At 38.6% G+C, this 15673-nt stretch overlaps 3 protein-coding genes across 4 annotated transcripts; all 3 read left to right on the top strand.

Moving 5' to 3' along the window:
- Positions 1-2250: 2250 nt before the first annotated feature.
- On the top strand, positions 2251-3294 carry LOC131405524 (olfactory receptor 11H4-like). The gene has a single exon (XM_058540505.1). The coding sequence runs from the start codon at positions 2326-2328 to the stop codon at positions 3292-3294; it is 969 nt and encodes a 322-aa protein (XP_058396488.1). The 5' UTR covers positions 2251-2325.
- Positions 3295-7522: 4228 nt separating this feature from the next.
- On the top strand, positions 7523-10191 carry LOC131405338 (olfactory receptor 11H6-like). 2 transcript variants are annotated; one of them, XM_058540397.1, is made up of 2 exons: positions 7523-7546; positions 9259-10191. In XM_058540397.1, the coding sequence occupies exons 1-2, from the start codon at positions 7523-7525 to the stop codon at positions 10189-10191; spliced, it is 957 nt and encodes a 318-aa protein (XP_058396380.1). The 2 variants fall into 2 exon arrangements, with proteins under 2 accessions (XP_058396380.1, XP_058396381.1); XM_058540398.1 differs by lacking the exon at positions 7523-7546 and having other exon boundaries at positions 9205-10191.
- Positions 10192-14377: 4186 nt separating this feature from the next.
- LOC131405337 (olfactory receptor 11H7-like) lies at positions 14378-15330 on the top strand. The gene is given in 2 exon segments (XM_058540396.1): positions 14378-14810; positions 14813-15330. Coding segments are annotated over 2 exon segments (945 nt in total). The 5' UTR covers positions 14378-14383.
- Positions 15331-15673: the final 343 nt, after the last annotated feature.

Below are 15673 nucleotides of genomic sequence, written 5' to 3'. Positions count from 1 at the left end.
GCAAGGAGAGATTGTGGGCCACAGGTTTAAAGATGACCCTGCTACAAGTTCAGTCAGAGTCACATAAGACTCTGCCCAGTGATGTTCAGATTGGGTGCTCAGGGATGGTGATGTTCATAAACTCAGCAGATTAGCTTTTTGGTGACAGCATTGGCAAGGCTGAAATTCATTCAACCATTAACTCATTCAACAAGTGCCTACTATGCACAAGAAACTCAGTCAACTGAGAATTTAAATGTACATTTAACTTCATTCATGAATTATAGTTTTCTGTCTAGAGGGCAACACATAAACACATGATTTAGTCATGGCACATGCTCTAGTAGATACATATATGACATGCTTTTAAATATTAAGCAGGAACATATCTTATATGTAATAGGGTTTGACTTGATGACTTTGGTAAGTGATAGGTATCAAAAGGATATCTAAAATCTTCATCATCAAAAACTAGGACATAATACATTGATCTGTCTAATTATTAATTTTTTAATCATTATAACCTCACTCTATGGGTCAAGTATATTAAGATATATGCTTAAGAATATTAACACAGTGCTTATTATAATACAAAACATTGATAACAATCAAAATCTATTACTAGGAAGTTGATTAAATCTATGGAAGACAATACAGTCACTGAATTGATAGTGTAGAACTACATTTTGACATGGAAAAAAGACTAAAGTATATCAACTTTCAAAACAGGTTATAAAACAGTATATTTTGAAAAATCCTATTTTAACCTTTTTGTTTTGTTTTTGATGAGGAAGATCAGCCCTGAGCTAACATCTGATGCCAATCCTCCTCCTTTTTGATGAGGAAGATGAGCCCTGGGCTAACATCCGTGCCCATCTTCCTCCACTTTATATGGGACGCCACCACAGCATGGCTTGACAGGCAGTGCGTCGGCGCATGCCCAGGATCCAAACCTGGGAACCCTGGGCCGCTGCAGCAGAACGCGCGCACTTAACCTCTGCGCCACCAGGCCAGCCCCCAAAATATCCTATTTTAACTTTTAAAGAAGATAAGAATGCAATTCTCCAAAGAGTTAAAATTTGTTTATTCTGGGAAGTAGGATTATGTTTTTTTCATCTGTTTCTACATTCTTCACGTTCTTTATTAAACAAAGGGTATTTTTATTTTAAAGTAAATTTTATTCTGGTAAGGTAAATGTAGCATTTATAGCATTAATAAACTGAAATAACAAGACATAAGCCTTTTAAATTATTGGAAGCGTACTGAATAACTTAATGTCAAAAAATATCCTTGCACTTGGAGAAGGCTTATGGAATATTTTATTACATATAATTTGCGTTTAACCAAAATGAAAGAAAAGAAAATACCATTTGTGTTCAGCAAGAAGAATTGAACTTTTGCAACATTTGGAGCTACGTAATGTCTGCTTTTTTGTCATTCTATCTGACTTTTGATAATTGACCTTTCTCAGCTTATTAAGATTCTGAGTTTCCTGCAGATGAGCAGGTGAGATTGCAGTCAGAAATGCTGAAACCCATCATCTGTGATATGTGGACAACATAAGAACGAATCCATTAAATAGTTGAACCATATATTTTGAAACAAATTGTTTATTTTAATGAGAGATATATGGTAAGACGATCTAAAACACTTCATTTGTTTAGGATTGTGGAGATTCAACTGACAAATTAGGGAGTTTAAAATAAAAGCATAGAGTCAATTCAAGGAATATTCTGAGGTAACTATTAACTCTCTATACTCCAGAAAAATACTACTATGACCTCTACCCTTGGTTTCTATGCTGGGACTTATAATTCATCAATATGTTATGAGAGAAAATTATTCTGATGTTAACAAAATAACTCAGAGTGCATAAAGGACACACACAGCTCTAGGGGACCTGAGAAGTATGTAAAGTACTTTCTATTTGGAGAGAGATGTCAAAAAAATAGTTATTCCATTCAATTGTTGACTGAAAAATTAATTCAGACTAAAAGCTGTTCTAATAGATATAATAAACTATGGGTGGAAAAAAGAAATACAAATTGATAACCAGTTTGCTGCCTTTCATAGAGGTTAGTGTTTCTGAGTTTCCAAAATTTCAAAGGAAAGAGAGGTTTTCTTTAACCTAATGCATTGATAAGGAAAATCCAAAAAATGTACATATTCCATTGTTGTGAACCCAAGTTTATCAAAATTTGAGACACCAGGATTTTTGATTGGTGGCTTTTAAAAAAGAGCCAGGAGTAAAAGGATGGGTGATTCCAAACTAATTGCCAAATAGCCACCACATGTACCTTGCACAGGTTTCCTACATGTTTTTCAGGAAACGAAACAGCTCGTATAATGATATTTTCTGTCTTCTCTGCAGCTGTGGGATTCATGAACAACTCAGCGACAAGCACTGTGACTGAGTTTGTCCTCCTAGGCTTCCCTGGTTGTCAAGAGTTGCAAAGTTTCCTCTTTGCCCTGTTCTTTGGGATCTACATATTTACCATGATGGGAAATGGGATCATTGTCTATGCTGTGAGGTTGGACCAACGGCTCCATACCCCGATGTATATTCTCCTAGGGAACTTTGCTTTCCTTGAAATCTGGTACATTACCTCCACTGTGCCCAGTATGCTAGCCAATTTCCTCTCAGAGACAAAATCCGTCTCTTTTGTTGGCTGTTTCCTCCAGTTTTATTTTTTCACTTCCCTTGCCACAACTGAGGTATATTTCCTCTGCATCATGGCATATGATCGGTACCTTGCTATCTGCCACCCGTTGCACTACCCGACAGTCATGACCCAACGATTCTGCTATATCTTGATGTCTCTTTGCTGGGTGTTTGGGTTCCTTAGTTACTCTGTCTCTACTGTGCAGCTCTCTCAATTGCCTTTCTGTGGGCCCAACACGATCGATCACTTTGTGTGTGACGTGGACCCACTGATGGCTCTGTCCTGTGCCCCAGCTCCTGTCACTGAGATCGTCTTCTATGTCCTTAACTTCCTCATTATCATCCTCACTCTTCTGTACATCCTTAGCTCCTATTCCCTTTTACTGACAGCTGTGTTTAAAGTCCCTTCAGCAGCTGGCCGGCAGAAGGTCTTTTCCACCTGCGGATCACATCTGACGGTGGTGTGCTTATTCTTTGGGGCCCTTTTGGCAATGTATGGGAGCCCCACAGCTGATAACCCAGCGGAAATGCAGAAGATTATGACTCTGTTCTACTCCGTGGTGACTCCCTTCTTAAACCCTCTGATTTACAGCTTACGAAACAAGGAAATGAAGGCTGCCCTGAAGAAAGTCCTGAGGATAAAACGAGCATAAATGAATCTACATGAGATCAAACAAACCACTGTCCAGACATAAAAGATTAATTAAGAAAAACTTGATTAACTGCGACTAATTCTCCAATGGACACTTTAAAGACGATATTTTTCAGTGGGGTCCCTCAATGTTTTATTCTTCAACTAACCGGGGCAGAGCTAAACCACAGCTGATTATATTAAATTCCAAATGTAACAACAATATTTTCAACATGGATAACTCCAGTAAATAGTGATATGAGGGCATTATATCCGTGCTCTTTCATACTGTTTTAGTTTTCATTATTGGGGATGGGGGTGGAGTGCAGAACAAGAGCAGTTATCCCAGGTGAATCATCACTGGTGTACTCAAGGAATTTCTTAAGACAGCCCAATATTTTTTAAAGTAAATAGAGAATCTAATTTAAATGCCTAATGGATACATACCTAAAGGACTTAGTAACAGAACAACTTTCTTATCCCCTTGGCTCTTCATGTTTGAGAATCTTCCAGATTAGGGATAGACTGAAAATTTTATGCTTATATAAGTGATAAATGTTTTAACATCAGATAAAATAGTAGTAATTCTTTCAACAAAGATTTACTGAGCATTTACTATGTTCTAGGCACTCTTTTAGGTACTAGAGATATGCTATATATTTTCTAGTGGGGGACAGACAATAGAAAAATAAATAAAATATACACCATGTCAGAGAATGACAAGACTATGGAGAAAGGGGAAAGAGGAAAGGAAGTGTGGGAGAAAGGGCAGAAATTTTAAATAGGATGATCAGGAAAGGCCACACTAAGAAGGCATCTTTTAAGCAAAAGCTTGAAGGAGATGAGGGAATGAGCCATGTAGATGGCTGAGGGAAGAGCATTCCAGGCAAAAGAAAGAAAGTTCTCTATAAGATGCTAAGGCAGGATTGTGTTCAAAGAATAGCAAGGTTGGTTTGCTGGAGTAGAGAGATTAAGGGGAAGAGTGTGGGAGATGAAGTGAAAGAGAACGAACAGAGGGCCAAATTGTGTAGGATCTTGTAAGCCATAGTAAGGACATTTAATTCTGCATGAGATGGGAAGCCTTTGGAAAGTTTTGAGCAGAGGAGTAACATGATCCCATTTTTACTATAAAACGGTCATCCCCATGGTTGTTTTGTTGACAGTAGACTAGTGAGAGCCACGGGCATTTTAAAACTCCTATTTCTGGTTGTCAAATTAAAAATTTTGTTTCTTTTTAAAGGAATTTGTATCTTTGTAATCTGTCCTTGAGGATATATATTTGGGGAGGGGATAAGCCAGGGAGCTGACTTGTCCAAAAGGAATAGAAAGTCCTATAAGACCCTAATAAAAGAAGTTCTAATTCTAGAATGATGTTTTCATGGCAATCTTAAGAGATAATGGAAAGTTAGGAATCCACTCCTGAGGCTCTTGAACCACATTTAATCATATTATGATTATATAGACAGTTATAGAATATTTTCATATCTATAACCTCATTTCATTCTCCTATCAGCCCTATGGAAGAAGAAACATGTGTATGTAGCTAATATTTAAAGGAATGAGCTCACAAAACTCTTATGGATAATAAGTGAAAATACTCAGGCTAGGACCTAGATTTTCTGTATCCTAGTTTTCTACCTAATAGTCCAACTCCTTCTCTTTAGGTTCAACTCTGCCACCACCCAGTGCCCTCTTTTTATAGCTGGTCACTCCCTTTCATATGATGCCTGAATAATCTTCTCCACCATTTCCTTGGCTATACCAGGCCAAGCCCTCCCAGATGCTTAAATCCAATCCCACTTTTCCAGATACATCACCTACAACTCAGCCTCGAGTGCCAATTTTCCCTACAAATATCATGCTTAACCCTCTCTCCAAACCATCCTCAACTACTTCCTAACCCTACTGAAATCACCTCCAAACTTAGAAACTGTTTCAAACATACGCATCCTTAACCAAGACTTTAATGCTCTAGCATCTACATACTGGTTCTCAAATTTCAGCATGCAACAGAAACATGAGGGAAGTCTGTTAAAACAGATGGCTGGGCCCCAACACTCAGAGTCTCTGATACTCTAGGTCAGGGTGGGGCCTGAGAACTTGCATTTTAACAATTTCTCAAGTGATGTTAACACTGCTGGTCCAGGGAGTACATTTTTGAGAACCTGCTCTGTCCTTACACAGCCTCACTGCTAACCTCAATAATGTTCTCTACTTGAGCTCTTGCTATGATTGAATTCATCTCCCCCTCAGGTTCTCTGCCACACCTTGTTTGTTCTCCTTCCCCTGATAACAATGAAAAACTTCATACTTCCCACCTGTGAGCCATTTATAGTGCTAAACTTTCATCGTCACTAATATTGCATCATGTAAGTCAACAACATTACAAATCTGCTTTTACAGAAGACTAAATTTTTTCAAACAAATATGTTCAAGCTATACCTTAAATTGGAAAAGGAGATTCTTTACCTTATGTTGAATATAACAAAATTAAGTAAACTACGTATAGACAATGATTTTTTTTTTTTGAGGAAGATTGGACCTGTGCTAACATCTGTTGCCAATCTTCCTCTTTTTTTTCTCTTTTTTCTCCCCAAAGCCCCAGAGCACAGTTGTGTATCATAGTTGTAGAGTTGTAGCTCTTCTATGTAGGATGCTGTCTCAGCATGGCTTGATGAGCAGTGAGTAGGTCCGTGCCCAGGATCCAACCGGCGAACCCCATATCGCCAAAGGAGAACACATGAATTTAACCGTTACGCCCCAGGCCAGGCAGCAACAATTTTTTTTAATTTAAGTGCTTACAAGTTTGGCACCAAGAATAAACCAGGTCTACTTTGGAGAAAAGATCAAACACACATGCACGCACGCACACACGTTCTTTCTCTTTCTCTTCTCTCCCATTATCCCTCTCGCTCCTCTCCGCCCACCTCCCCCCTCCCCAGGCAGATCAGTTCCTTAGAGGAAGGACATCTCCACAAACAGGAAACTTTCCCTGGCCTCTCTTGGATATTTATCCCGACCTCTATGTCCACTAGTCAGACCACTGGAGGAAATATAAACTAATATAGGTGGGATTAAGTGCAAACACAGAGATACATGCACAGGGAACTAGGTGCCTCCCAGCAAGCACACTGGGGAACTGCGGATCCTATTCAGGAGAGACTTGTAAACATTAATAATCACTGACATGAAAAATACATTTCACTTGGTTCAGAATACTGAAAGAAGCAAGTCTCTGGAGCCACCAACACTGCTCTCCATCTATGAATGAGCTTTTAGATTGTGTGACAAGGACAGCCTTGTGCCTAGAATTTCTTTCACATCTTCCTCTTGGAGCAAGAAACACCATCAGGTATGTAAGGAAAGTCTGCCTACATCAGTGCACCACTGCTCCTGCACACCCACTGTCAGATAAGAAGAGCATACTGCTTCTTCCGTAAATCTGTTAATTCCGAGCCCCTTGTTCTTTGTAGGAACAACATGTTAGGCTCTGCAGTTCTCTTCTCCCAACACACTCTAAGGAGTGCTTGGGGTGATACAGTCACAATAAGGGATCATTGTGGTATCACAGAGCTCCCACTATACAACTCACTTAGGGAAAATAGTGCTCAAATGTCTTGGATATTTTGGGGGGGCATTAAATTTCCTTCAGTTAGAATATAGCCTGAGTCTTGTGACACTTTGTTTCTAATATCTAAGTTTTGATTGACATATATCCTTCAGCAAGACTATTAAAGTAGGCTGTTATTTTTTCAGAGTTGTCGGCAAGTGACAAGTGGCAAGTGGCAACTGAGACAGAAGCAGGCCAGTGGACTCTCTTGTCCTTTGGATTCATCTACAGGTTAACCTTAAAAATACCAATATTTAAAGGAAGAAGGATCCCTGTACTTATAATTTTAAAAGTGCTCTTCCCTGGGCAAGTGGCTTAAATTCCAAGCAAGTGGTTGGTGTTATGGAGAAGGATCTGACTTCCTTATCAGTTCACACAGAATGGATTGCCCAGGGTCCTCATTCCTCCTCTTCTCTCCATTTATTGTATCACTTGAGGTGAATAGAAAGATGAAAAAGGTGGATTTAAGTTCACCATTTGAGCTAAGAATAGATGTACTTTGGAGGTGGAGGCGGTAGAAAGGTATGCAGTAAGATTTCAAGTTACCTGTGAAGTTCATTTATCCATCTTGCTCTGATCCTGTATTCCACAGATAACTAAAATTTCACTGCAGCATAAATGTCCAAAGATGATGAACATTATGAAGTCAAGTGACCAAGTGGGAGTTAAGACTTATGAGGTCTGGATCCAGGTAAAAAAACATGAATTGGAATTATATTTCTCTTCTTGGTGCCATAACTTCCTGGTCTGGGGGTAGACTAAGTCAATTCATGTCTCATGTCTCTGCCTACTGTCTTGAAAACCCCAAAATATCTCATTTCTATCAAATAAAGTTTGCTATCATGCTACTATCCTCACTACATAGATTTATCTAAGTTATTTCTAACTGAAATAAATATCTGTTTTCAGGCCCACAGCATATATGTGGGCATGCTTTGAAACATATAGTTCGAGGAAGCCCCTGGCACATAGAGAAATTACTGTATAGATGTAGGTGGCAGTCCTGACTGCTTTTATAAACAAGAAGTTCCAAAAGAGAAGAAATTTTATTTTTCATGTTTACCATTGTACCCCAGAACTTAACACACTGCTAGGAGTATAATAAACGGTGAATAAACATTTGTTAACTGTCTAAATGGATAATGTGCTACAATTTACATTCAGCATTCAACTTTTTTTTATTGCAAGCCCAGTAACTATATTTTCCAGCCAAAAAGACAGCATGTGGTCTGGCAAATACAGGTATAGTTATGGGAAGTATATTTGAAATTACAACTGTCCTAGAAATTTTTATACAGATAGTCATCATAATTACAGTCCATTGAACTAAATCACTTAGATAAAATTTAGATTTTCATAAAAATCATGTTTATTAGAAAGAATATTTTCTTCATTGTAAAAATACTGTTAATTAATACAAATATCCAAAGTTACCTTGGCAATAAAACATTTATCCTCTGAGTTAGCTCCAGGTCTAATCAAATATGGAGAAGCAGGCCACTTTTGCTCTGAAGACTGTACAATGGCAGAAAGATGCAATTTTGTGAGTATCTTAACAGTGACGTTAAGAAATAATATGGTCAAGTATTCTATGTTTGTAGTCAATAAATTGCTAAATTTAAAATACTGATAGTGGCTTACCGAGCCAAAGATCTTGAACTTTACCCAGGAAACTTGAGGACATAGAAATAAGCCTGGACCAATAGTTTTAGGAAGGTTGTTAGCAAAATATCCAAGTTTATAGTCCTGTCTCAACTCTCAACTCCTAATTCAGCCAATATGAGAAAGATCTTTCTGGTCTCAGCCTGTCCTAAGGTGACCCCTCTATTCATTATTTAATTTAAGTGAAAGCAAGATGATGAATGGACAAGTTATGGCATTTATGGCTTAATTCCTAGCAAAAATGAAAGCACATGATTTTATATACTAAAGAAATTGAAATACCTGGGTGTAAGTACCTCAAGAGCCCAGTCATGATGTAAAGCACCCCCAAGTGCAGCTTAGGGGGAAATGAGCCAGGGAAAATGGTGGCCTGCAAGAGAAATTATATTCGAATATTCGAAATTATATTCATATGAAATGAAGTGGGGTTTGTTCCAAACCAATCTCCAAATGGGCTAGTGTATCTAGGAGTTAACGACACTGCACATTCAAGTAAACCCCTTAAATCTCTCTGAACTTCAGTTTCCCTATCTGTAAAAGAGAAGAATAAAGCACACCTCCCTACAAATCAAAGGGTCATTAGGAAGACCAAATGAGATAATGTGTGTAAAAATACTTCGTACGTTTTCAAGCAATTTGTTACCAAACCTACAAATATTCATTATTATTCACTCCTTGGTTACTTCTGTTTCTCTAACAGCTTCACAATCCCAGAACACAACAATGCATTTTGTGACTGAGTTTGTCCTCCTCGGTTTCCCTGGTCAAAGGAAGATGCAGAACTTCTTCTTCTCATTAATCCTGGTGGTCTGTCTCCTGACCCTACTGGGGAATGGGGCTATTGTCTGTGCAGTGAAATGGGACAGGCAGCTTCACACACCCACGTACATCTTCTTGGGAAACTTTGCCTTCCTAGAGATCTGGTATGTTTCCTCCACTGTCCCAAACATGCTGGTCAACATCCTCTCTGACACCAAGACCATCTCCTTCACTGGATGCTTCCTCCAATTCTATTTCTTTTTTTCCCTGGGTACAACAGAGGGTTTCTTCTTATCAGTTATGGCTTATGATCGGTACCTGGCCATCTGTCGCCCACTACATTACCCCTCCATCATGACTGGGAAGTTCTGTGTGATCATGGTCTGTGTTTGCTCGGTGACTGGATTTCTCTACTATCCAATCCCCATTATTCGTATCTCCCAACTTCCCTTCTGTGGATCCAACATCATTGACCACTTTGTGTGTGACCCAGGCCCATTGTTTGCACTAGCCTGCATCCCTGCTCCTTCCACTGAGCTTATCTGTTACACTTTCAACTCAGTGATTATCTTTGGGCCCTTCCTTTCCATCTTGGGATCTTACACTCTGGTACTCAGAGCTGTGCTTTGTGTTCTTTCTGGTACTGGTCAAACTAAAGCTTTCTCCACATGCAGGTCCCACCTCATGGTGGTGTCTCTATTCTATGGAACCCTTATGGTGATGCATGTGAGCCCAACATCAGGGAATCCAGCACAAATGCAGAAGACTGTCACGTTGGTATACTCAGCGGTGACTCCACTCTTAAATCCTGTTGTCTATAGTCTCCAAAACAAAGACATGAAAGATGCCCTAAAGAAAGTCCTGGGATTAAGAATTAATCAAAACTGAGACATCTTTGAAAGAGAAGAAGAATTTGTCACTTCTGACTTTAGTTATTTATAACAACAATAGAGAATGGCTTCAGTAAGTCATGTTGTGGCTCACACTTAAGTGAGGGAAAGACATTTTTCACAGTTTCTTAGCAAAGTTCAGTTCATCGATGATAAATGCTCAATAAAACATTTTAAAACATGCATGACCTCACTGAATAATTATATGGTGTTATTATGTATATGTTCTTTTTCCGTGATGTATCTTTGCTGGTTTAATCTTAACTGGTGGAAGGAATCAAACACATACTACCTGGAGCCTTTCAAGGGAGGGCGCAATCTTCTAAATTCAGAAAATAAATATTCTGAAAGACAATGGAACAAGAGGCCACCAAAAAACACGCCTAGTAGTGAATATTTTCCATTGTTTGAGACTTTCACACCAAAAACGGAGTATGTTTCATACTTCTATCACTTAAAGTACAAACTCTTCTTCCTGCCATTCAAAGGCCTCACTCAATAGACTGCTCCATTCAGCCTTCTTTCCTACTGATCCACTGTCTAAGCCCTGCACTTCACAACGACCAATCTTCTTATTTTACCTTAAATACACTTTCTCCTAATTGAGCTTCTTTACTCGTAGTACTTCCTCCCCAAATCAATTGTGACAGCCCCCATACCACTTGTAATATGGAATAACAATGCCATAAACATATTTTATGCCTCTCAGAAGGCAACAGGGCAAAGTCTCAGTCAGAAAAGTATTCAGAGAAAATTATACCAAGAACAAATTCCACTTTGTGCCCAAACCCCATGCTGAAACAGGAAAGCCATCAGCTGAGAGGATAATCTACTTAAAATGAGAGTACACCACTTTAGTTATGGCCATACTGGGAATGAAATTAGGTGTGCCAGGAGGACAAGCCTGCTGGTGCTAGGTGATGAAATAATCTAGCACAGTGTTTCTCAAACATTTCTACCACCAAAGCATGTTTGGCAACAGTGGTTAGAAAACATGGGACATTTGGGGACAATATCTCTTTGAAATTCAAAGTTTGATTTTAAAAAATATCACAAATTATAATTTCTGGTCCATAGCATGTACATATTTGTTGTAATACAAAATTATCTTCTTTGAGTAAAACTGTCCCTTCAGGAAGACATTTAATAAGGGGCTTTGTGTATCCCATGGCACAAAAATCACATACTCTGTTTGAGAAACACAAGCTCAAGGAGACCAGGGGGTTCCCCCAGAGTCGATGGAGCACATTATGTTTAATAATCCCATTGGGCCAACTTATCAGAAATATTAATGAAACCCCCAGGCAAGAAGTCAGAAGATCCCTAGAGAAAGCATGGAAACTTATAGGATCACATGAAGAGATACCTGAGAATTTTCAACAGTGGCTAAAATGTCACATAAATTAAGACCAGCACGTAGTTTCAATACACTCTGTAAGAAATAGGCCATTAGAATCCTACGGTGCAGGGGGAGTGAAATAAGTCATGCAGGAAGCTCTCACACAGGGCTTCCACATTAAAGCCAGCGAGGGAGAGAATCTTTGTGACCTCCCCTTTACAACCAAGCTAGCTGTCCCCAGGATGACCTAGGAAAGCTTCATGGTATATAGGAGACATCTCTGATGGGCATTGCTGCTATTATACACCACAAGCGGGCCTATTCACCTATATATTTGTTCATTCAGTATGCTCAAGAGATTATCAAAGGATATTCATTGCTCTTTCAGCTCAAGAACCAAAAAAAAAAAACTCTCAGAGTATTTAGATCACCATGGAACTTGTGCTTTCCAAAATAAGTGCACTAAATGATACCAAAGTCATCCACAGGTCTTTCCCTTCTCAGAAAGTATCTGTGGCACCAGGAATGGTATGACTTTTATAGATATTTTGAACAAAACAATACAGAACTAGCTCTATCCACTGGGCCTGAAACCAAAAGAAAATAGAGATTTTTTTAAGTCTCCTCTTTTAGCCCTCCCCACTCTCTCCATTCCATTATCCATCTGCACCTACAGAAAAGGTGGTATTAAAAAAAAAATTTAAGGGTAAAATCAAATTGGTCTGTATGAGGACTAAGATTCACATGGAGTTCAATAGTGAATATACTAGGAACTGCTTCTTACAGTTATGTTGGAAATTATCTGTGAAATTCATTTACCATGCTTTCCCTACAGCTAATAGTTTTTCTGTGGGTTTTTTTCCTTTTAACGTCGAAAAGAGTAGTCTATAGCTTAACTACATGGAGCTAAATCTTGTGCATTTTGATTTTGAGTCAAAGTCTGTGAATCTGGCTTCTAGTCATCGTTGCTGCTGTTCCGGGGGTAAGTGGCTGCTCTCTGCATCACTGCTCTCTTGTCTTCTTGAGAAGAGAAGTCGCTTGCTTGGAAAGCACTGAGTTCCCATAGTGGGGAATGATTTTTTCATGATGTCTCACCGAAATAATCACCAATGCAGGTTAGTTTAGCTCTTCATAATCATCCTAGTTGGAAAAGTTAAAAAGAATTTATCCTCATCTTTTATTTTCCTTGTCTTCTTGTTTTTTTGTACACAAGAAAACTATACTCTTCTTTAACATAACCAGCCCAATAGGAAGGTTATGTTTGCTTCCTGGTGAATAGTTTCATAATTCACTTTATGCATTACTAATTTAGTAAGACTGAAAAGCAGTGGCATCATTAGAAATATATTTGTCTTATCTAATATGACCTAACTGAATATAAGAGGCTTTTTTTCTACTCGATTATGTTCAGTAAGTACTATAAATATTCTACATACACCATTTCTATCAAAATTATTTTTAAGGAAAATTCTCCTCTTGTCCATCAAAAAAAGTTAAAAGTATCTTGTTAAAAATTTCTGCAGATTCCAATATGTTAAAGTTATCATTGTGCTCTTTTCTCTGAGTCGTATTTGATTCTTAAAAAGAGATCTTTGGTGATGGTGTTCTAAAGAGAATAAGGGCAAATTTTGGAATATGGGTAAATCATTATTTTTGAAGCATCTTTGACTCCATTGCTTTCTGTTATTTTGAAAATTTGGGGCTATTCCTTAAATAGATTAAAGTAAAATCTTCCAAATAGTGAATTTTAAGGGAAACTTGTGGCAGCAGTAAGATGAGCTTTAGAAGAGAATCGCTTGGTGATTTTAATTTCCTTCTCCACTACATTTCATATGTTATATTCATCTTTAATCACATATATTTTAAATGTATATGCAGCATGATAAATTGCCATGTGAAATTAGTCATCAGAGAATGAATAATAGTGACTTCTCATGGCTAAAAACAAAGGATTAAATACCAAATTGTAAATGAGCTATAGTGCAATATGATTGCCTTTAAATAGGAAATAGCAAGATATATAAAGAATTTATTATCTGAATATCTTTGTTGATTTTCTTCTGGTATCCTGAAAAAAAAAATGATAGAAAATAAATTCTCCTAATGGAAATACCTTGAGAGAGAGAGAGAAAGGGAGAGAATCCGATATAATGTCAAAGCCAAACCATTCAAATCTGTAAACAGTGTCAGATTCAAATCTATTTTAAGATGATAGCATGTGGGTTCTCACATTTTGGAGTGAATAGCGCCAATTGCTATATATGAACAGCTTTCACTGAAAAAATATTGGATATGACAAACCATTTTTGCCTATATTTCGAAGTTTCTCTATATCAAAAGAAAATTAAATTTAACTGATTTTGTCCACTGACAAAGAAAATTCAAGCAGTCTGGAACTGTACATTTACAAAAATCAAGATCAGGGACAGCCCAGTGGCATAGCAGTAAAGTTCACGCACCCTGCTTCGGTGGCCCGGGGTTCTCCAGTTTGGATCCTGGGCGCAAACCTACACACCACTCATCAAGCCATGCTGAGGCGGTATCCCACATAGAGCAACTAGAAGGATGCACAACTATGACATGTAACTATCTACTGGGCCTTTGGGGAGAAAGAAGGAAAAAAGGAGGAAGACGAGCAACTGATGTTAGCTCAGGGCCAATCTTCCTCAAAAAAAGGAAAATCAGGGCCAAAGGGCTCATTCAGAATAGGATAGGATTTATTCAAGTCTTATTTTAGAATATTCAATACATTTGCCCGCATGAATCAAACTCCCTGTTCTGAGAAAAGGTTCAAATGCCTTAGGAGCAAAGTGACATTATCTATCTGTCTTCTCTCCACAGTCTGGAGACCATGAATAAGTCAAGGATTTCTACTGTGACACAGTTTGTCTTGTTGGGCTTTCCCGGTCCCTGGAAATTGCAGATCATTCTTTTCTCAGTGATTTTGTTCATCTACGTCTTGACTCTGACTGGGAATATAGCCATCATTTGTGCAGTGAGGTGGAACCACTGACTCCATACGCCTATGTACATGTTCCTGGCCAACTTCTCCTTCCTAGAGATCTGGTATGTGACCTGCACAATCCCCAACATACTGGTCAATTTTCTTTCCAAAACCAAGACCATATCCTTCTCTGGTTGCTTCACTCAATTCTACTTCTTCTTTTCCATGGCCATGACAGATTGCTTCTTCCTCTGTGTCATGGCTTATGATCAGTACCTGGCCATCTGCTATCCACTGCACTATCCCTCCATCATGACTGGCCAGCTCTGTGCCATTCTGTGTCTCTTTGCTGGCTCACTCGATTCCTTGGACATTCAATTCTTATTTTCTTCATTTCTCAACTACCCTTTTGTCGTCCCAATGTCATTGACCACTTTCTGTGTGATGTGGACCCACTGATGGCATTGTCCTGTGCCCCTACACCCATCATAGGCCATGTATTCCATTCTGTGAGCTCTCTTATCATCATTCTCACCATTTTATACATCCTTGGATCCTATACCCTGGTACTCAGAGCTGTGCTTCAGGTTCCTTCTTCAGCTGGGCGGCAAAAGACCTTCTCTACCTGTGGCTCCCACTTAGTTGTGATATGGAACTTCTTCTATGGAACCATAACAGTGATGTATGTGAGTCCCACATCTGGCAACTCAGTTGCTATGCATAAGATCATCACACTTATATATTCAGTAGGGACATCAGTCTTAAACCCCCTCATCTACAGCCTACACAACAGGGACACGAAATGTGCCCTCCATCAGGTCTTTTGTAGAGTGAGAATTATCCAAATCTCTTGAACAGGTTTTGTGAAACCCAATGACTCTCTTTCTGGAAGTGGAAGAATAATCTTCTTCCAACCCAAACTGACTTGGCTTTATTCATAACCATCATGGACCTTCTGTGCAAAGCAAAATTCATCAGGAATTTTATTATATTTTGATGTACTTTTAGTTTCATAAATGTGTTTCCATGGGAAGAAACTGTCACGCACACATGGTAAAAATAACTCTTAAAAATCTTAATATTTACTTCCAGGAAGCTTTCGACTTTTTCAATGTGCAACCTCAGTTCACACAGCTCTAAAAGATATGAATCAAATGGTTATTTGCTTACATGGCTGTCTAACACTATGTTAAAAAG

The sequence above is a fragment of the Diceros bicornis genome, chromosome 5, assembly GCF_020826845.1.
Source record: "Diceros bicornis minor isolate mBicDic1 chromosome 5, mDicBic1.mat.cur, whole genome shotgun sequence".
Lineage (NCBI taxonomy): Eukaryota > Metazoa > Chordata > Mammalia > Perissodactyla > Rhinocerotidae > Diceros > Diceros bicornis.
Note: the sequence above shows the minus strand (reverse complement) of the source record. Positions and strands in the feature narration are given on the sequence as shown.